The 21,423-nt window shown below is 43.3% G+C and overlaps 2 protein-coding genes across 5 annotated transcripts in view; one reads left to right on the top strand and one right to left on the bottom strand.

The window, feature by feature from the left end:
• The window catches only part of LOC308060258 (uncharacterized protein), a gene marked incomplete at its 5' end in the record, with an annotated part of 39,400 nt that extends 34,297 nt beyond the window's left edge, over nucleotides 1-5,103 (bottom strand). Inside the window, 2 exons of the mRNA XM_080378725.1 lie at nucleotides 2,752-4,879; nucleotides 5,041-5,103. Coding sequence (XP_080234851.1) covers nucleotides 3,938-4,879; nucleotides 5,041-5,103 — 1,005 coding nt within the window. The 3' untranslated portion in view covers nucleotides 2,752-3,937. The remainder of the gene's footprint in view (nucleotides 1-2,751; nucleotides 4,880-5,040) is intronic.
• PABPC1 (poly(A) binding protein cytoplasmic 1) lies at nucleotides 4,758-21,313 on the top strand. Of its 4 annotated transcripts, none has more exons than XM_080378062.1 (15): nucleotides 4,760-5,477; nucleotides 10,281-10,474; nucleotides 10,576-10,691; nucleotides 12,549-12,688; nucleotides 14,041-14,135; nucleotides 15,713-15,850; nucleotides 15,951-16,046; nucleotides 16,469-16,741; nucleotides 16,929-17,022; nucleotides 17,202-17,312; nucleotides 18,180-18,334; nucleotides 18,780-18,864; nucleotides 19,041-19,171; nucleotides 19,461-19,556; nucleotides 20,854-21,313. In XM_080378062.1, the coding sequence occupies exons 1-14, from the start codon at nucleotides 5,285-5,287 to the stop codon at nucleotides 19,551-19,553; spliced, it is 1,914 nt and encodes a 637-aa protein (XP_080234188.1). In that variant the 5' UTR covers nucleotides 4,760-5,284; the 3' UTR covers nucleotides 19,554-19,556; nucleotides 20,854-21,313. The 4 variants fall into 4 exon arrangements, with proteins under 4 accessions (XP_080234189.1, XP_080234188.1, XP_080234186.1 ...); XM_080378060.1 differs by having other exon boundaries at nucleotides 20,872-21,313; XM_080378061.1 differs by having other exon boundaries at nucleotides 20,876-21,313.
• Nucleotides 21,314-21,423: the final 110 nt, after the last annotated feature.

Below are 21,423 nucleotides of genomic sequence, written 5' to 3' on the forward strand. Positions count from 1 at the left end.
CTTTTGATTTATGATGTAAGCAGACGGAAGTGACATTGTAAACCTAGGCTATATAGTGTCACGTCGTTCAGCAATAAACGCCATTTGCCATCCACCACATTGGTGTCTGTGAGCTGATGGACCGAGCGGCCTGGGGTTGGCCGCCGTGCCGTTCCTGAACCAGGTCACCGCGCGCCTGTAAAAAGGCAACAAGTGGTGCCGAAACCCGGGAAAATCACCTGGAGTCGGGTGAACGGCAGCCGGAGCGGCAGGACCAGCCCGGCGGGGAGGACGCTCCCGGACCAGTCAAGAGGATGGAAGCTCTTGCGAAGGTCGTATTACAACTGCATAAGCAGTGGGGTATTGACTGTAAGCCCAAAGATTTTACTCTCGCAGTTGCGAGACTTTTGGAGCTGGGGGTCATTGACCAGCCGGTGGATATACTCCACCCAGATGTGTGGGACAAATGTTCCCGCGCTTTATGCGATGAAACGATGTCTACTGGTAGTGGGAAAAATCTGAAAGCGTGGGGGAAAGTCGTCCAGGCTCTCCAAAAAGCTAGACACGAGCGGGAGACCTGGAAAGCTGCCAGGGATTGTCTGTTAACCACCCCGCGGGTGGGAATTGGGGCGGCTACGCAAACCTCACGCCCCCCGGCTGAGGAGGGTTCCGTGGACCCTCAAAGCCGACAGAAAAGTGACGCGCCCACTCTGCGTCCGAAAGACTCTAGCATCTTCAGCTCGCCCGCAGACTCCTCGGCGAACTCCTTTAGGGGCAAACTGGCTGCAGAGGCCAGGGGTGCTGAGGCGAAAGCCGAGGCTGAAAATACACGGATTGAACCACCACCATATATGCCCCAAGATGTCCCCGAGCAGCAAGAAGAAGGGCGGGCCGAGACCACCCCCGGTGGGAGCAGGGGGGGAGCGCTAGAGTTAACAAGCGCACACAAAGGGGAGGGGGAGGAGAATGGGAAGGAAAAGAGTGATTGGCATGACCAAAAAAGGGAAAAGATCACGAGCGAGGGGCGGAAAGCTAATCAGAATGACCCTCCCCAAAACCGTCCTTATAAGGCAGGCGCCTCCCCAAGCGGAAGGCAGGGCGGGCAAAAAGGGAAAGAACCGCCCAATTACACAAGAAAGGGGAGGGGCCGAAGCCCGACCACATACCACCAACACCCGGAAGAGAGCAATCAGTCGGACTCTGACTCCGACTCAGACTCTGCATGGGAGACTTGGCTTGCAAATACAAAGACCAAAATATCACCACTCACGGAAAAAGAAAAACATAAGGGGACAGAAATTACTCTCACTGATTGGAAAAAAATACAAATTGCATGTGCCGATTGGGCCCCAACAGACACACTAGCATTCCCGGTCCGAGTGACGGACGGGGGACAGAGGGTTCATTCGCCCTTAAACCCTAAGGATATACAAGCGATTGTTAAAGCAATAGCAGACAAAGGACTCAATTCGGCCATGGTCTCCACCCTCATAGATGGAGTTTTTGGGGGAGATGATTTGCTCCCGTTCGATATAAAACAGACCTGTAGGTTGATTTTTGACGGGGCAGGGATGATTGTGTTTAAACAAGAATGGGAAGAGAACTGTGCGAGGCAGTTAGCCCGAGTAACCGGAGCGGATCATCCGCTACATGGCTCCAGTCTACAGCGGTTGATGGGTACAGACCCAACAATGATTACCCCCCAAGCATAAGCCCAGGGCCTGCGGGCCCATGAAGTTATGGCAACCACCCGTGCAGCTAGAGAGGCTATTCGCGTAACCTCTAGAGTTATTGCCAAGCCATCGCCATGGTCCACAATAAAACTAATGAAAATTGTGAGTTTTTATCTGCAGGACCGGATCATCGGACACCCCCGTAACCAGTATACCCTGGTGTCAAGAGAAGACAACGAGTCGACAAGCGGCCTGTCCGCATCTGAGAGCTCTGCACCAGCGGAGTCCAGACAACGGCGATACAGCCCCCACAGGGGGGATCCAGAGCCGGCTAGAAAGGGTCAACATCATGTTTGTAGAACACCAACAACTGCTTTAAAAATGTACTTGATCAGTATTTTCCCCAATTTTCCCTGGCTCTCCCAAGTATCCCAAGCTACACTCCATTACCCCAGTCGCTTCCTAAGTGCCAATTGCTTAGTGTGCCTTATCTTTATACTCTTTTTTAGAAATATTTTTACTATTTTAGCCTGTTTAGTTAAGCATAGAGGGGGGGGAAATGTTGCTAGGTAGGGCCTGGCGGCCGGAAGATCTCGCGCTGTACGGAAACACAGGGCCCCCCTCCAGATAGCCAACAGCTTTTGATTTATGATGTAAGCAGACGGAAGTGACATTGTAAACCTAGGCTATATAGTGTCACGTCGTTCAGCAATAAACGCCATTTGCCATCCACCACATTGGTGTCTGTGAGCTGATGGACCGAGCGGCCTGGGGTTGGCCGCCGTGCCGTTCCTGAACCAGGTCACCGCGCGCCTGTAAAAAGGCAACATACATCCTAGGGAGGGCATTATAAACCAGTATTTAAAGTAGAGGTATTTTTTTCCCTATAAAAATCCAGCTTAAATTTTAACACACGTCTCAAACCTCGCTATAAGATACTGTTGACTCTGGCCATTTGTTTTTACTCATCCGACAGAAGTAACCATTGCTATAGCAGGGCTTCCAGAAGAGGACATGCATTTGTCAGCTGCTCTGAATGCAAACTCAGCATCTCAGCTTGAAACACCACTGCGGGTGGGTCTGAATGAAGAAGTCATACTTTGCCATGAAACAGATGGGGAGATGCCAGCTCTACTGTGGGTTTGGTGATCTCCAACAAGAGGCAGTAAAACTGCAGCAGCTGCTGAATGCAAGTGGAATCCTTCACATGTGACAGCAAAATTCTGTAAGGACTCCCTCCTACAGCTCTATTTAAACCTGAGATGGCAAATGCTGGTGAAAGAAAAATAAAACAAGATAGAAAATATAAAACAAGATATTAAAATGCAGTCAGTTCTTCCTCTTTCTGTTGTAACTTTATTAGAAAACAAACAAACAAACAACCCCACAAAAATCCCACACAGAAGAAAAACTACATTAAACATAAAAGAGCTGTTATTTCCAAGACTTGTGCAAATCTAAGATCTGGCTTCTTTTGTACATTTGTACTAATTGTTTAGCAGGAATGAATCACATTTGATTTGATTCTACTCTTTTGTGATAAAAAAGATCCATGGAATTCTAAAAGACAGGATTTTTTTTTTTAAAGTCTTCATTTTTTTAGGACTGGGGAAGCTAGCTAAAAATAAACCAGCAGCATCCCTTGCCACAGGTTTTCTAAAATGCGCAGGATCACTCTGTCTCTCTGAAATATTCTTTACCTGGTACAAATCACAATATGCATTTGACAAGCTTCTAATGGGCCATTATTGCCTTAAAGCATCCCTCCAAATTGCCTAGAATAATGGCAGATGCCTTCACACACATTAAAACTACAAAAAGATAGCCAGCTAATTCCCAACACTGTTTGATCTACAACCAAAACTTTAATAACATTTTAAAGCAAAATATGGCAACAAAATACATTAAGCTTAAGGAACAAACTGAGCGGAGCTTAAAATGCTGTTTCCACTAAACCCAACTTGGCCAGTCTATTGACAACCCTGCTCCCAGAGATGCAGCTTCAAATTTTCCTCCAGCCTTTTGTTGCTTCTTGAGCAAAATCCACGATACCGAAAAAGGTGCAGTCTGGGTTTGCACAGCTCAGGGGGTTAACGAAAGGCACCGCCGCCCCCCTCATGAGCCAGCAGGCAGGCTTGCAAAGCCTTTGAATACCGGTGCAAGCACATCGAGCCCGTGAGGTGATGCTACCCAGCGCCCAAATCAGCCCTAGAAAGAACCTGTAAAAAAACACACCCGAACGAGGCCCGAAGCCGTGCACCGGCGGCAGAAACCTCTCGGTAATGTTAATGGCTGAGGCCCCCAGGACCGACCCCCGGCCCCAGCAGAGGCAAGGCGCTGGGAAGCACCGGCGGGTCCCCGAAAGGCACCGATAGGTCGCCGCAGGGAGGGAGGACGCCGGTTAACCCGTGCCCCAAGCCTTCACTCGGACCGGGGAGGGGCAGCCCGGCCCAGCCCGGCCAGGCCCCGCCGCGCCGCGGCACCGCCCCAGAGCGGCGCGCCCTCACGACACCCCCACCCCCAGCGGAAGCGGCCCTACGGCGCGTGCGCCGCGGGGCCGGCGGGCCCGTCCCTTTCCGGCCGGCACGCGACCTTCCTCGCCCGCCCGCGCCACTGGCGGCGGCGGCGCACTGCACCGGCGCACCGCACCCGCACGCGCTCCCCGCGCGGGTAGGGGCGGGGCGCGGCGCACGCGCGCGGCCGCCTAACGCCCGCCCGGCCGCCTCCCTCCCGCCCGGCCCCGCTGGGCCGCTGAGCCGCTCAGCGCGCACGCGCCCTTTGACCCGGCCCGCTCCCCCCGCCCGCCGCGCACATGTGCTCGCACGTAGGCGCACGCGCCCTGGCGCCGAACCCCCCCGCCCCCGGTGACGTCGGCAGGCGCAGGCGCGCTCCCTCCCGGCCGCTTCCCCCGGCCGCCGCGGCGCATGCGCCAGCGCTGCCGTCCACTCGGCCGGGCGCCGGCGCCGCGCGTCTCCCCGCCTTCCCCCGCGGCGGCGCCTGCGCGGTGCGCGCGGTCGGTGCGTGGCGTGCGGCGCGGTGGGGGCGGCTGGGGGCGGGGCGGGTATATATAGTGCGCGGCCGGGGCGGCGGCCTCCCCCTTGTCCCCCGGCCGCCGTCGGAGCTGTGTGCGCAGTGCGTGTGCTCCGGACACCCGGACACGCCGGCCCGGCCCCGCCGCACCATTTATTACTAAAAATATTTAAAAAGCCAAAAAAAATCCAAAAATCCTAAAAAACCTTTTAAAAAAAATAATCCTTCCTTCTTCCACCTCCCGTCAACCTTCTGCAACCGGCCGGTTTGATATAAAATAACCCGGTGAAGCGAAGCCCCCGGACCCGGCGCAGCCGAGAGGAGACACAGAGCGAGCCCGACCCCCGCCGAGGCCAACAGCAACCGCCGCCACCTCCGCCAGGCCCAGCACGGAGTGAGCCAGACCCCCCGCCCCTTCCATCCGCCGCCGCCGCCGCGCATCCGCCTCCCGCCGCCGACAAGTTTCGACTCCGTCTCCGGAGTGCCCCCTCCGCCGCGCCGCCACCGCCGGCCCCTGCCCTCACGGACCGCCGGGCCGCCGCGGCCTCCTCGCCTCGTCAGCGCCCCCCCCTTGCCCTCCCGCGTCGGGAGACGGCGGCAGGATGAACCCCAGCGCCCCCAGCTACCCCATGGCCTCCCTCTACGTGGGGGACCTGCACCCCGACGTGACGGAGGCCATGCTCTACGAGAAGTTCAGCCCTGCCGGGCCCATCCTCTCCATTCGCGTCTGCAGGGACATGATCACCCGCCGGTCGCTCGGCTACGCCTATGTCAACTTCCAGCAGCCCGCCGACGGTGAGTGGCGGGGGCCGGACCGCGGGGGAGGCGGCGGGCGAGGCGGCCTGAGGGGAGAGCCGCGGCGGCCGCCGCCGGAGGAGCCATGTTTCTCCCCCGCCCCCTACCAGGACTCGGCGCGGCCGCCCTCCCCCCCCCGCCCGCCCGCTTGGCCGCCGCCGCCCTGCATCCATTTTCCCCGCCCGGGCGCTCCCGGGGCCGGCGTCGGTGTTGCCGGGACGCGGGCGAACTTGGCGCCGGGTGGGGGGGCCGTGCGGCGGGGCCGCCGCTGCCTGACACGCGGCCTGGGGCCGCCCGCGCCTCGTGGCGGGGCAGGGGGGCGGGGGAGAGGCGCTTCCGCGCCCGCAACCGGCAGGCGACGCCGGGGGATGGACGGGGGGCGCCCCCGCCGAAAGCTCGTGGCCCGGGCTGGCTGCCCCGGCCCGGGGGCGGCGGGGAGGGGGCGGCCGGGGGATGGGGGGTGGGGGTGTGTGTGCAGGCGGCTTTCCCACAGGCTGGCACGTCCGTGCGCGGCTGCATCAGGAATCCGGGATGAAGGCTAGCTTGAAGAAAACACCGTAGTCATTAGCACCTTTTAACAACTACGCAGGAGCTGGGTGTGTATGCGTGATTAAGAGGCCAAAAGAAGGAAGTAGGACGTACCGGGAGGGTCTGGTAGTTTTATAGCCGTCCAGCCAAGGCGTAATACCTGAAAACACCAGGCCGGTCTGTCACATGTGGGCAGGGGGTGAAATTACTTGGGTCTCCCCCCCTGCTTGCTCTCCCTTTAGTAAGCTGCTTTCTCATCCCTTTCTCTTCGCAGTAAACTCTCCGACGTTGTGTGTCCCAAGTTGTGCTTTTATTAAACTTGCTTTCCACGACGTCTTGCTGGCTCTCTAAAATGGGATCAGTAAAGAAACTTTTCGTATAGTTCTGGTCGTGGCTGCGTTGAGTTGGGCAAACTGGCTTGTTCGTTTGGAGGATTTCGATACAAGAACCAAATGTGACCGGTTCTAAGTTGTATGGAGTCCAATGAAAAGAAAAAATATTTCGGCCAGCTAGAATGTATTTGATTTCAAGGAGAGTTAACAGTTTCCTATTATAATGGTTTTATTTTCAACTGTATGGAAGTGAGAGGCTTGAATTACAAACTTTTCAAGCAATTGGATTAACTGGCTTCCAAAACTGACTTTAATATATAGCCATTATCAGATCAGGCTTTGCTGTACCGATGATATCTGTATGTAAGTAGTAAAAGTCACTGTCTCATCTTTTTAATAGGCAGATATTTCACCTGTTACCAGCTCTCTCACTTCAGAGAGCTTGTAATTTAATCAACCATTGTTTAGGATAAGACGATTTGAATGCTGATTTTAACATACTGTGCTTTCACTTGACAAAAACCTATGGTACAGTTTATTCTCAAAAAGAAAAAGAAGGGGTTAGCCCAGTTCAGTACTGTGATGTGATGTGTCAGGCAGAAGTTGAAGGTGATTCAGATGCTGCTTCTCCTTTGTAATGACAGAATTCTGTAAGGGCCACCTTTATCATTGTCATTAGTTGAGCAACCTGTTCAACCCTATGTTTTGTGACTTATTTTGCAATTTCTGGGGAAAAATACAGCTTTTTCAGCTGAGCAGTGTTTGAATTTAGAGTTTGAGAATGTCCCTTTTACAAAAAAGCTGTTACTCTAAATGCTTACAAGTATTTTTCAGACTTCAGGAAGCACACATTGTATTCTACACTTGGTCCACTTCAGCTAAAAGTATTTGTCATCAGTCTCACACCTGCATCTGGCACATATCTGGAAGAACTTCTTTAAAATATACGTAAATGATATTGTGTGACTACTGCAACATTTTTAGTATTTTATATTCTTGGCAAATACGTCGAAAGTGGTTTTGGTGATTATTTTTTTTTCCACAGATAATTCTGTCAGTTTACTGAAATGTTAAAATAGGAGCTCTGAGGATGAATGGTTATTCTTGCAGTAATACTGGTTTCATTTTGATTCCAAACTGACTGCCTTGTCTTGGTTTAGTCTAATTCTTAGCTACATCTCGGGCTATGCTTATTAAACAGCTAGTAACAACTAGTTTGGGTTTTGAAAAAGTCTTTGAAGGTGTGCTCAACATTACCGGCTGTCTGTAAACTGGGGATCTCAAAGCTGTTCCAAAACCTAATTAGACCTCATGACACATTTGTGAGGTATGCACACATTTCATAGTTGTGACTTTTCTGAATTTGAGTCATAGTCCGGAGTAAAACCCAGGCAGTCTTGTTTAATCACTAAACTAGAAATATTCTTGAGTAATCTGAAGCTGCACTTCCCCCTTCAGATTTTTCAAATGGCTGTGTTTCCAGAGGTGTATTATTTTGCAGCTCTTGATAGGTATGTTTAGCACAGTCTAGCATTAAGTGTATATTCTGTGTGATTTTGAAATCGGTACTGAAGTGGACTGTCCAGTTGCTCACGACTGAAATGGGAACTGGTGACTCATTCAATAAAGGCTTCAGCAGAATCAGCAAAAGTACAGCATGGGTAGGTAGGTGTGTCCACTTGGTAACAAGTTAACTGCTGAATGGAATTGTCTCCTGCAAACTAGCGGGTGACCTATAGCAAAACTGTAATGAAAGTAAGCTAGTTTTAAGAGTTGTGAATTTTAATGAGCAGCTTGTACCTGGTTGCATATGCATTCTAGTAATGTTTTTAAATCTATTGTGGAATGACAGTGCGGCATTGGTTAAGCAGAAATCTTTTAATTTCTCTTACTTCTGCTCCATAGAAGAGATGAGAACTGGTGAGAGTTTCTGTGCTGTCCTTGCCTTTGTGGAGAAATGGCATTGGTCTAAGATACGTGCTCACTATAAGCTGAGAGTGGTAACATTTGCGAAAGCTAGTATGGACCTGCTTTGAGTCAGATGTTTGGGAAGTGTGTCCAGGAACGTGCATTTTTGAGAAGTGTCAGGATTATTCTAGAAGCAATTAGCATGAATTAGAAAAGCCTCTTTTCTGGTAAAAGAAGCCCTGTTACTACTTCTGGAAATAATGAACTGTTTGTTGCTGGCACTTTTGCTGGTGCTGGCAGTAATAATTCTAATGACTTCCAGGGCAGTACCAAAGTGTTACATGTTTCGACTGTGGCCAGTGTGATACCCAAAGTTCTTTATTTTTTTCTTTTTTTTTTGTCCATCTTTGTTTTTTTTCTTTTGCAATTTAAAGCCTTCCAATGTTTTTTGTTTCTCATCACCAGTATCTAGGTTGTCTTTTCTCCTGTTTAATTTATATTAAAGTTTGTGAAAGATCTGTTAATATATTTAAAAGACTGGCATTGCTTGTATTTTTTCATGACTTCAGCTTAAATCTGTTGTTGACTTGCTACTGTCATGTGAATATGGTAACACTATCAATGGATGATTTTTTTCTTACAAGAAAGTGTTAGGTGTCTGTCTTGTAAACTTCCACAGATGCCTTTCAGAGAATATAATCTTCAAATTCACTTGTAATCTGAAAATGTGGCAAGAAAGAGTGTGAAACATGGTATATCAGTTGAACCAGAGGCTGACAGCAAATTTTCTTTGGCCATGATATCCAGCAACATGGCTAAAGCAGCACTTAAAGAACAAAAATATAAAACAAGGGTTTTCACAGTGTGAATGGCCCTTGGTCCTCTCCTAAGAAAAGCAATTAACTGACCTGGTTACTGTTTTTAAACTAATACTAAATGAATTTCAGCCTTGCTAACATCACATTGCTCTGCTGTGCAAACTGCAGTGAAGTGAGCTCATATCGACGGGTGTGACTTCAGATATCTGTTGGGACTTTTTTCAGTGCTCTTCCAGACATACAGGAGCAACAACAGAAAGGAGCTAACGTAGGAGATAAAATATGTCTGCCATACTTGAGAACTGTTGTTCTTTCTTGCTTAATACCTTGTTGACTTAAAACATCAGATGCATCTTGTTGCTTTGAAGGAACATGTGAGAACTGAAGAAGTCCTGATACTTCCCTAACGAAATACACTGAGATCTTAAATTCAGGCTTTGGAAAGTTAGTTATGGAGTTCTACTGGAAAAACTGCTCCATTGGAGTAACAAAACCTGGTTCATGTTACTTCATATTGCTGTTTTAATGCTTGCTCCTTCATTGAGCTTGTATGTTTTTATTTCATCATGAGTTTTGAATATATAGTTTCAGATTTTCAAAATTAAGTGCTAGTTTACAATCTCTTTGCACTTGTCCCTTGCCTGGAAGTCCGTAGTGGATCTTTTTTGTCACTAAGGAAGGAGTTGTGTGGAACAGCTGTCTGAACCAGGCTTGAACTCCACCTAGCAAAGAAATGTTGCCAGCTTAGAGGTATTATTAATTTAGGAGGTTTTGTGTTAATGTTTGTAGAAGGCCCCTCATAGGCACAACCTGTACCCCTAAAAACATTTTTATTGATACATCTACATGATGTGAGAGTGGCCAGCTGATTTTCCACGGATGTTAAAACTTCCCGTCCTGTCAAACAGGTCATAATTGCCATCACTTCATATGTTTTCTCTTGTCACCATACCATCTTTTCATAGTGGAGTCCAATCCTTTAGGCTACTGGGATTTCTGCAGCTTGTTAGCTGACTCGTGCTCCTTCCTAAGTGCAGCTTTTGCTGAGGAGTTTCTGCCAGGTCTTACTTGCATAAAACAGAATGGGGTTTGTTTACACTGGAGGTTTGGGGTTGCATCTTGGTGGTGGTGCTGGACTTAAAATAGTAAAAAATGTTATTCGTGTGCTTATTAAGAGAACTTTAGCGTTCCCTACTAATTCTATGATGTTTTTCCAGCTGAACGAGCTTTGGACACAATGAACTTTGATGTCATTAAAGGCAAACCAGTGCGCATCATGTGGTCTCAGCGCGATCCATCTCTACGTAAAAGTGGTGTAGGAAACATCTTCATCAAAAACTTGGACAAATCAATTGATAACAAAGCTTTGTATGACACATTTTCTGCTTTTGGAAACATCCTGTCTTGTAAGGTTAGTGGAAAATTTTTCGTTTGTTTAATGGTTTGAGACAAAACCTCATTTTATGCTGGAAACATTCCACAGGTGTTACAACAGGGTTTTTCTTTAAATAGGTGGTGTGTGATGAAAATGGATCCAAGGGCTATGGATTTGTACATTTTGAGACACAAGAAGCTGCAGAAAGAGCTATTGAAAAAATGAATGGTATGCTGCTTAATGACCGCAAAGTGTAAGTACATAAATACGTAGTTGGGCATCAACAGATTGAAACTCATTTTACAGCAGACAAATATTTAAAGCTTACCTAGAAAAGACAGGTTGTTATAAAATCTTACAGTTTTAAAGAGGATTTAGAATTTTAGTGCTAAGAATACTATGAATTGTATCACCTGCCTATTCTAAAGTCAGAATAAGTTCAGAAAAGGATAATAATGGACTAGGGAAAAAATTGTTGTATTGGTTGTCTTACAAGCCAATGCAGTAATGAGGATTTGGGAACTTCTCTGGTTTTCTGATCTTACTGGTCTGAGATAAAATACAAGCCATCAGGTGTTCTGAATAACACTTCCTTTATAAAAGTTGTAAGGTAGGCAACATTATCCATTTTTTGGATGGAACTTAAAGCTCTACAGTTACTCAGTCCAGAATAGTGGTTGGATTACACAGATGTTTTTATATTAATGTCTGTTAATAGGCATATCTAGGGAATAGGAGTACAAAATAAAACTTAGAGAAGTATAATGTTGTAAACATTATTGTTCTATACTGTAGGAAAAAAATTATTTGGCTTCTTGGTTAGTGATATCTGGCGGGGGGGGTGGGGTGTGGGGAGGGGGAGGGGAAGGTGAGTGTGCCTGACAGCTATGCCCAAGGGATCATTATGGTATTTGGTATAGCTGCAAAATAATAGCTCTGCAAATACTTGAGAGGGTTTGGAAAAAGGATCACAGAAATCAGCATCAGCTTACCATCATGGATTATTTTTACATGTAGAGGTGGATGGATCAAGTCACATACAGGGAGAACATGTATTTTGAAACTCGTTTTCGTGCTTGTTCTGGTCTTGACTGGCATTCTGTGGATGTTTTTACTCAGCTTCCATCTTTATACGACCTTTTAAAATTAGTAAACAGAGGTCAGCATGTAGTCATAAAAGCAAATGGTTTACAAAACTTTGTTTGAAGTGCATTGAAGTGCTTCACTCGCTATCAAGATCTGCTAAACACATTGCACTATCATTCTTACCATCCTTGGTCACTGTAAATCGGGTGAAGCTGTCAGAGTTGAAGAAAATGTTGAATTACAATATGCTACTTACTGGATTTGTCAGATTTGGAACTATAAAGTTGGACAGTACTATAAAGTTAGAGAGCAAAAGTCTGCTACAACTAGAAATGCTACAAATAGAGTTAGATATGTTATGTCTGTACTAGAGCAGATCCTTAGGATGCAGAGTGTTGTGTTCACCTTCTGTTCTTTCTCTGATGGTATGAACTGATGTTTGGTGTTCCCAGCCAATTTGCAATGCTATTTAACTAAAGATCAAGCTGAACTATGTATTTCTCTGTCTGTTGAAAAACAAACAAAAAACCAACAAATGCCAAAAGCAAACCGAAGTCTTGCTCTTGATATAAGCTGCAAAGGTGTGTAAGGTAGTGGGGGAGGTTAGTTAAATACCCCTTGCTTAAAAGCTGGATCAGAGAGTGGTAACTGCTTTAAGGCTGCCAAGTTTTTAGTATGGCAGAGGGATTATGCCAATATCTAGAATTTCTGTTTAGCCACTTCACCTAGTATTCTTTTCCCATTGCCCAGCTTCTGTTGTCAAAGGCTGTTTTATGAGTGAACAATCTTGCAAAGGGCTTGAAAGCATTTTTATGCTAGTAACTGATAAGCACACTGACGTAGCAAAGGATAGTGAAATTGTTTTTCTGATGGAATTTTATCGTAAATATTTTTTCTAAAGAATTTAATGCTTATAATGAACAATGAGACTGATCAAGAGTAAAGTATACCAGAAGATTAAAGTAAGTTTTTAAACCCTGTCAGACTTGCTTTAATCTACACTATTCTGTTCTCCTGCAACTAGATTTGTTGGAAGGTTTAAATCCCGCAAGGAGCGTGAGGCAGAGCTTGGAGCCAGAGCAAAGGAATTCACCAATGTTTACATCAAGAATTTTGGAGAAGACATGGATGATGAGAGACTGAAGGAACTCTTTGGCAAGTTTGGTAATGCCTTAAACTTTAAGTTTTTATAAACACAAGTGAACTTGAGCTTCTTACAAGGCACTGTACAGACAAGATATACAAGGAATCAGCTGGCTGGCTGATGTTGGTTTGAAAACATAAAAAATAATAAAAGGTACTGAAAATTGTACTTAATGCCAATTTCAGATTCAAAATACGGTAATATCCACTGCAGAATCTTAAATAGGCACAATAGCATATATAATCCTGCCATCTTTGTTTCTGAACTGTTTGTCTCAGAATTGTTTCTGAAAATCTGAAAAGTGTCTAAATAGTCTTTTGAATGGGGCTTGCACATTTTTTTAAGTTGCAAATGAAGTGTGTCGTATTTCAGTACAGATTGATGTTATGGATTCACTACGAGTGAATTAGAGTATGACATGAGTTTGCTATTGCTTTCCTTGACCTGCAGACTTATCCTTACTCAGCCTATCTCGATTTTCGTTATTCTGTTGTGTTGGCAAGCTGTTTGTCTTGACCCTCAGTTATGCACAGGGCAAAATTATGGCAGGCATATATATATGATCATGATCTAATAATGTGTATGATGTGTCACCATTGAAATAGGAAATGGCAAAGTCTGTAATTCAGTTACAGATTCTTGTAGTGGGTTTTGGGGCACATCTATTTTATTTTCAGCCTCAGCCATTTTTTTGTATTTTCTTTCCTCCAGGCTTTTGCTGTTCTCCAGTGGATATCATGTAAAGCAAGAGAAAGCCTTGTATATGAGATACTCTATAGTATGTAGTATATCATATGAAATGCTCTAAGCAGCATTTACAGGAAATTTCTTTCCACTATTGAAGTATCTGTGGTTGAAACGGTAGCATGTTCATTTAGCTGCTGGTATCTGTCTCAGTTGAGTCTGCGTACTGCAGTTTTTCAAAGGCTTGGAATTGCTGAACTGGGGTGGCCTTTTACTGGGATAAATGGTGAAGCACATACCTAATGTATTGAAAGGCCTCCTCTCTGGCTTTCAGTACCTGTTTCAAAGGATGGAAATGCTAATGCTTCTTAAATGTTGTAATTTTTAATGAGATAACAATTTCATTCACTTTGAGGTGAAATTCCTACCCCATTTTGGTTGAAAATAGGTTAGGAAAGAAATTTAGCATCGCTGACTTCAGGCATAATGGCTGAAGTTCAGCATCAGGGTAGATCAGCAATTTTATATTAATGGATGATGCCTACTAGATACTACTATTGAAGCAGGAGTCCTTTGTAAAACAAGGGAAATAAACTGAATGGCGTTCTTCTTCTTCTCTTCACGTTTTGAACATCCTGTTCAGAATACAGTCTGTTTACGAAGCATGAGTGTTTCATTCTCTTTTTAGGTCCTGCCCTAAGTGTGAAAGTTATGACCGATGAGAGTGGAAAATCGAAAGGCTTTGGCTTCGTTAGTTTTGAAAGACATGAAGATGCCCAAAAAGTAAGCATTTGGACTTATTTTTAGGAATTCTGTAACTGAGACCCAAATTATATGTTTCATTGAGTGATTTTAAATCCTGTGAATTCATTAAGGGTGTTGAATTGGTCAGGGACACTGCAAAACCAGGTGTCTTGCTTCCTGAATGACTTAGCATAGTTTCTGTCATTTAAAATGCTTTCTTATGAGCAAACGTCAGTTGATTTGAGGAGCCTGTTAAGTCAAGATACTCTTGAGACAGCTGGAAACTAGTATAGAAGTAAGAAATATTGAATAATTGAATAACCTGTTGTAGTTGGGCTTAAAGGTCTCAGTGAGATTTGGACTCATTCATGCTAGGCAACGTGCAGGTATAGTAAATTATTACATCTCTGCAAACCTCAGATGAATTATTGGATCCAATCTGGTTGCACAAAACATTTGTGCAAGGCAGAAAGGATTGTGTTTTCAGACTTCATCCCTGCAAAGTCAGCAGGAAAACCATTAGTTTTTATGGACCATGTTTGGCACAACTATAAGAAAATAGTCATAGAGCCCTGTGATGTTGCTTTTACTCTGAAGGGTAACTTTGGAAGAAGGGTCCTTTTTAATTTGTGTATATATCTATAACATGCTGTATAACTTAATTCTCTGTTAGCTGATTGCTTTAATGTATCAGTTGACTGTGGCAGTAGGGATATAGCATCAGGACAAAAACTCAGCACCGAACAAATCAGGGCAACAAACGAAGTTTGCTTTTCAAAAGGCATTTTGGTGATTTGTCAGTACTGCAAGTGTACAAGCAAGAGATTAGAACAAATCCTGTCTGTCTTACATCTACATTGTTCAGCCTTGCATACATTCATTTTTTAATTGTTTCTCTTACAGTAGTCAGAATCACGTGTTGGGTGTTTTAAATAACATAAAATTCTGATACCTCAGTAAATATGTGTTTAATGGCTTTGTTCATGAAGGTATACGATAAACTGGTGACTACTGGTTTTAAATTAATTGACTAAATCTGTGCCAGACTTTTCACATTTTAATAGCTGTAACTCAAAACAGCATAAAGGAAAAAAAAGTTGTTACTTTCATACTCTTTAAGTATTACATTAATGAAAGATAAAGAATTAAAAAAAAACCAACCACCCACATCTGCCAGCTGTAGCTTAACATACAGCATAAGAAAACCTTGTAGATATATTTTCAGATGTTACTTTTAAAAACAGAAGTGTGTGAATTAGAGCTTTTCATCTTAATTTGCTTTATTTTCTATGCCTTTAGCAAGATAAGGCTGGAGAAATAGTTCTTAATTATGTGACTTGATTTCCACCCCCCTCTGCCGACTTTATATGAGAAGAGTGTTTTTCATCGCTTGTGACTTCTCTTTAACCGGACAGAACCACACTCAGAAATACATTTCCATTTTACTTTGAGCAGGGAAGTCTTGGGGTACTTTATTTCAGCTAGTAATATTTTAGATGGATTGGGTCTTTTTCTGGAATCCATATGTAACTTGTTAGAATTTAATTACAGGGGGTTTGTATGCCTAAAGACCACTGGAATACAAAGCACTGCTAACCTGTTGTTTATTAATGAAGGCTGTAGATGAGATGAATGGGAAAGAGCTCAATGGGAAACAAATCTATGTTGGCCGGGCTCAGAAAAAGGTGGAAAGACAGACGGAGCTGAAGCGCAAGTTTGAACAAATGAAGCAGGACAGGATCACCAGATACCAGGTTCAGTTTTAATTCAAGAGGACTAACTTTATTCTGAGCTATTTTTAGATTTACACAGACAATTTGCTTTCAAAAATAACTTGTATTTTTTTTTATTTAGGGTGTAAACCTTTATGTGAAAAATCTTGACGATGGGATCGATGATGAGCGTCTTCGAAAAGAATTCTCCCCGTTTGGTACAATCACTAGTGCAAAGGTAAAGTTTATAATTATGCTTGTCCTTTCTCTGAAAACGGACAGCGATCCTTCATCAAGAAAGAGTGACTTCTTTGACTAACAAATGTGACCCAGTCACCACTGCTATATACGTGGACATATGCTTTCTTGATTATTTTACATCTCAGGTTAAAGGATCATCCTGTCTTAAAATAAACTAAGTACTGATATTCATGTGAGAAAAATGACTTCTTTTTGGTGCAATAATGTGCTCATTACTGCTTCACTGAGATTTTCATCTGTATTCAGTAAACAGCTATTAAGCAATTATTTCTTTTTATAAATCAATTCTGTAAAATAAATCTGTGATCTTACTCCTGGTATGTTGCTGAAAAAAGAAAGCCATGTGAGTTGAGTAGGTACGACAATTTCTTGTTTTAAAACTAGATTTTGTACTGACAGGTCATGATGGAAGGTGGCCGCAGCAAAGGATTTGGATTTGTATGCTTTTCATCACCAGAAGAAGCCACCAAAGCTGTTACAGAAATGAATGGTAGAATTGTGGCTACTAAACCATTATATGTAGCTCTAGCTCAGCGTAAAGAAGAGCGCCAAGCTCACCTCACCAACCAGTATATGCAGAGAATGGCGAGTGTAAGGGCAGTACCTAATCCTGTAATCAACCCGTACCAACCAGCACCTCCTTCAGGTTACTTCATGGCAGCTATCCCACAGGTACGTATGGAGATTAGTAACCAAATGCTTTGTACTGCTTATAAAATCTGTTCAGATTTAACAGTAAAAATAACTATTAGCATTTGTCTGTAATATCAGCATTCTGATTTCACAGCAGAAAGGTGATGGACTGTTCAGTGCACCCTTCAAAGATAACAAAGTTACACAATGTTTTTGTATTTGACAGACTCAGAACCGTGCTGCATACTATCCTACTAATCAACTTGCTCAGCTTGCTAGACCTAGTCCTCGCTGGACTGCTCAGGGTGCCAGACCTCATCGTAAGTCACTTTGCCTCTTCGCAGTGATTGCGGTAAACTCCATGGCATTTACCTTTGCACTTCTAAATACATTTTCACAGCATTACAGTATCAGTCTTCTCTTTGTCATGTTAGTGGTATTTTCTCACTATTCGGTGTTTCAGCATGTGACAATAACTCTGTTTTTTCCTGAAATACAGCATTCCAAAACATGCCTGGTGCTATCCGCCCAGCAGCGCCCAGACCACCGTTTAGTACCATGAGACCAGCTTCTTCACAGGTTCCACGAGTCATGTCAACACAACGTGTTGGTGAGTTTGATTTATGCAAACTTTAAGTATTAGGCTTATTTTTTTTAATTTTGCTGATTCAGAATGATCTCTCAAAAGCATTCCTAAGTTCAATATCACACGTGGTAACACTTCCTTTTCTGGCTCTTACCAAATAAATAAGTAAAGTTGTATCACCTCCTAGCAACTGCTTTAAATATTGTCCCAGCAAAGACTCCTGCTATGGGCCCATCTCTTTAGCATGACGCGTTTCTTCCTTTAGTGTCTGCTTTAATAATACTGTATGACAGCTGCAGCCATTTCTAAACATGCTTGTGGCAATTGTAATGATAGGTTGCATGTAGGAATACTGAGATGATAAAATTTTAGCTTGTAGTATGTTGTCGTAGAATACTGTGAGCCACTATCACGTATGCAGAATCTGTACATCACTGAATGAACCAGAATTGATTCTAATGGAGTCTTAATTCTCTCTGAAGATCTTAGGCAGTAGTATTTTTTAGCTATCTACTTCATGAATGCATCTTTTTTAGGATGACTGTTGACATAATGTGCTCAGGAAATCAAGTGTCCTTTGGGGTTGGAATGAAATTAAATTAATACTCAACCAAAGTGAATGTTTTCTTACAGATCTTTTTTTCAGTAGCCTGTAAGAAAAGCAATTCATTAGTGAAGTGACTGGAAAGTAATATCCAGTGAACTTCAACCTTCAAACCTTCAGATATGACCAGCGATGTGACAGTTGGCAATAGTACTGAGAAAAATCTGTAATACAATACCTAAATTAAGTATTTAGTTTGGGCTGGTTGGTTGTTTTGGTTTTTAACTTGCACAGTATAGGCTAAATAAAATAATTATTCACATATGCATTTATGTTATTTTTTTCAGCTAATACATCAACACAAACAATGGGTCCACGTCCTGCAGCAGCAGCTACTGCAGCTACTCCTGCTGTACGCACAGTACCACAATACAAATACGCTGCAGGTGTTCGTAATCCTCAGCAACATCTTAATACACAGCCACAGGTTGCTATGCAGCAGGTATGTCATTTTAGGAACTGGTCCATGCTTTTGCTGATGTTTTTTGCAGAGGAAGGTGGCCGGGGGTGTGTGCTTGTCATTAGGAGTCGTCTTTGTTATTCTAGAATTCATTATGGCAGCAGAGTTATAACCTTGCGGTTTTAAGTATATTTCAAGTTCACCTGGGATTGGATGTGATCCTGTGTTACTTCGTATTTTCCAGTTGCTTGATACCTTAGGCTGAATTCTCCTTGTGTTTGCTCTCTACAATGGAGTGGTTGATACTAATCTCCAGCATCACTCAGCTCTTACACCAGCACTATTTGATTAAATTTACTTAGTTGTAATTTATTCCGTGTTTCTGACAGTGTAGGGATTGTTTATGCTGAGTTCTGGAACATGGGATATTTGAAGCTGTACCTAACTATGGACTAGAATTTAATTGTGAAATGGTGTTAATTTGCAGCCTGCTGTCCATGTGCAAGGTCAGGAACCCTTGACTGCTTCCATGTTGGCTTCTGCCCCTCCACAAGAACAAAAGCAGATGTTAGGTATGTATGTGATACCTGTCTTTATGCCTTGTAGCAGAAGGACAGACTAAGTACTTTTATCAATCTTAAAATGTGGAATAAATAGTTTTACCAGTAGAACAAGGTGCTTTTTTCCCTTCTGTTTAGGCTGTTTGTCAGATGAGATTTGCTGCTCTGATTAACTTCTTTTTTTCTAGGTGAACGTCTATTTCCTCTCATTCAAAGCATGCACCCTACTCTGGCGGGTAAGATCACTGGTATGTTGTTGGAGATTGACAACTCTGAACTCCTCCACATGCTCGAGTCTCCTGAGTCTCTTCGTTCGAAGGTAGATGAACTTCTGCCTTAACTAGCTTTATCAGCAATTAAATTTACACTGATTCAATAGGTGTTTATGTTGGCACAGTGGAGTCACAGCAATGTGACAGTGGCCAAGGGCAAGAGGATAGAATATCCTTTTTCAAAGGGTGGCAGTGACTTACGTTAGCATGAACTGGAACTGTAATGTTTAATAATGCACACATTATTTGTATGTATAATTTCAAACTGTTTCATTAACTTAAATATACAGAAATTACTAAGCTTCCTTTTATTGATTTTTCTTTTTTACTTAACAGGTTGATGAAGCTGTAGCCGTACTACAAGCCCACCAAGCTAAAGAGGCTGCTCAAAAGGCAGTTAATAATCCCACTGGGGTTCCAAGTGTTTAATAAGTAAGTTTTCTGAGCACTGTAGTTTTATAGGTTGACTGAGGCAATAGTCTTTTAGTCCATGGCCTTAGAAGCAGCGTGCTTTCAGACTCTGTATCATTTGCAGCCACAGAAAGTAGCAGCTATGGTTGCAGTTGTAAACAGATTTTGTCCTCAATCCAGTTCTGTAGCTCTTGGTTAGCAAATGTTACTGACGTCTCTTGCATATTTAGCTGGTATTGAAACATTGTTTTTAACAGCATATTTAGCTGCATTACTTCTAGGCATATGTGCAAAAATGGGCAGTTCTGTCAAATGCTGCTATTCATACTTTTTGTTCAAGAGGAACTTGTGGATTTGAAGTAAGCTTGAAATGATACTCCAAACCTATTTTTCCTTAGAAATTTAGTATCTGTTTGCACTATAATTTGTATATACTTGCCAATATCTAAAATTACACAGTAATTAAAAACTAACCTATATACTGTCTTGACTTCACATTTTGTTTAATTTAACTTTAATGTCAATTAAAGTACTCATTTTCTTTACTGCCTTCTGTGAGGTTGGTAGCTTAATGTTGCATGACAAGAAGAGGCAAATGTGGTATCCTTACAGTTTTGAAAGGGGAAAATAATGGAGTTGATAGTACAGGAGTCTGTTCCCTATTGAGTCCAGTTAGGTTTTGCCTGTCTGTGAACTTCCTTTCCACATTTATAGCTATCAGTTGAAGATGTCTGCTTTAACATTTGATTACTTCAAATTTTCATTTTTCTTGGTCTTTCCATTTCTGTAGCTTCCCTTTTGGAGGCAAGTTTTGAGTCCTGTTTTTTCCACAGTTCGTTCTTTTTCCTTTTTTTGCTAGTGACACTTTCACACTGGAGATAAACAAGTGCTGAATAAGTTGTCTGACCTAAACTAAGATGCCCAAACTTTGAGACCATTACTCTGTATGCTGCGTGATGTTTTAGGAACTGGAAATGGAAAATACTGCTAGCGTAGTTATTTGATGAGCCTTAGTATGCTGGCCTTAAGAGTAGAGGTGACCTGCAGTCAGGTTAGCTACAGTAACAAATCAAATGTGCGTTAGCCATTGTCTAAGGCAGTGCTGTGCCGGGTACTGTTTATTTCTAGACTCTTTTCTCTTGCCAAGTATTGCAGACTTGGGGTACTTTATTTACTTCAGGGGACCAGCTCGAATACACTGCTTGTCAAGAACTTTGGTATGATTGATGCCATCAAAGCACAAAGTGCTGTCAGGCTTAGAGTTGCAGAAAGCATGTCAGAAAACATAAGGTGCTGCTTTAATTTTAAGACGTAACAGTATTGGTTTTGTTTGCAGGAAGATCCGGGACTACAATCTAGAACTTCGCTTCACCGAAGAAAAAAAAAATCTAAACATGGAAAAACTATTAAATATTGAGAAAAACATTGCAAAATATAAAATAAATAAAAAAAGGAAAGGAAACTTTGAAGCTTATGTACAGAGCAACGCCGGGGCTAGTAAAACAAGTGCTAGTCCTAGATTACTTACTGATTTAAAATTTAAAAAAAAATAGTAAAATAAAAAATACAAATTAATGTTTTATAAACCCGGGGGAAAAGAATTTTCAACACAGTACAAAAATTTAAAGCATTCCTTTCTTTAATTTTGTAATTCTTTACTGTGGAAAAGCTCAGAATATCACCACTGTTTTAGTTGACAGTGAGAATTGATAGCTGAGCAAAGAAACGTAATTTGGATTATAAAATTCTTGGTTTAATAAAAATTCCTTAAACACTGACTGACTTGTGATGGTTTCTTTTGTACAGTGTACTTCTCATACGGTCATTCAGAATGCCAGGTTAGAATCCTACTCCAGTATGTTTTAGCAGTTTCTACAGAAGATTAGCC

This window comes from Falco punctatus (assembly GCF_963210335.1).
Source record: "Falco punctatus genome assembly, chromosome: 3".
Taxonomy (NCBI): domain Eukaryota; kingdom Metazoa; phylum Chordata; class Aves; order Falconiformes; family Falconidae; genus Falco; species Falco punctatus.

Excerpts from the sequence above, each read along its gene's own strand:
- PABPC1 (XM_080378062.1), top strand. The coding sequence starts at position 5,285 with ATGAACCCCAGCGCCCCCAGCTACCCCATGGCCTCCCTCTACGTGGGG. Across the intron at positions 12,689-14,040 it reads GGAACTCTTTGGCAAGTTTG|GTCCTGCCCTAAGTGTGAAA; the intron begins GTAATGCCTTAA and ends TTCTCTTTTTAG. Across the intron at positions 17,023-17,201 it reads TCAGGGTGCCAGACCTCATC|CATTCCAAAACATGCCTGGT; the intron begins GTAAGTCACTTT and ends CCTGAAATACAG.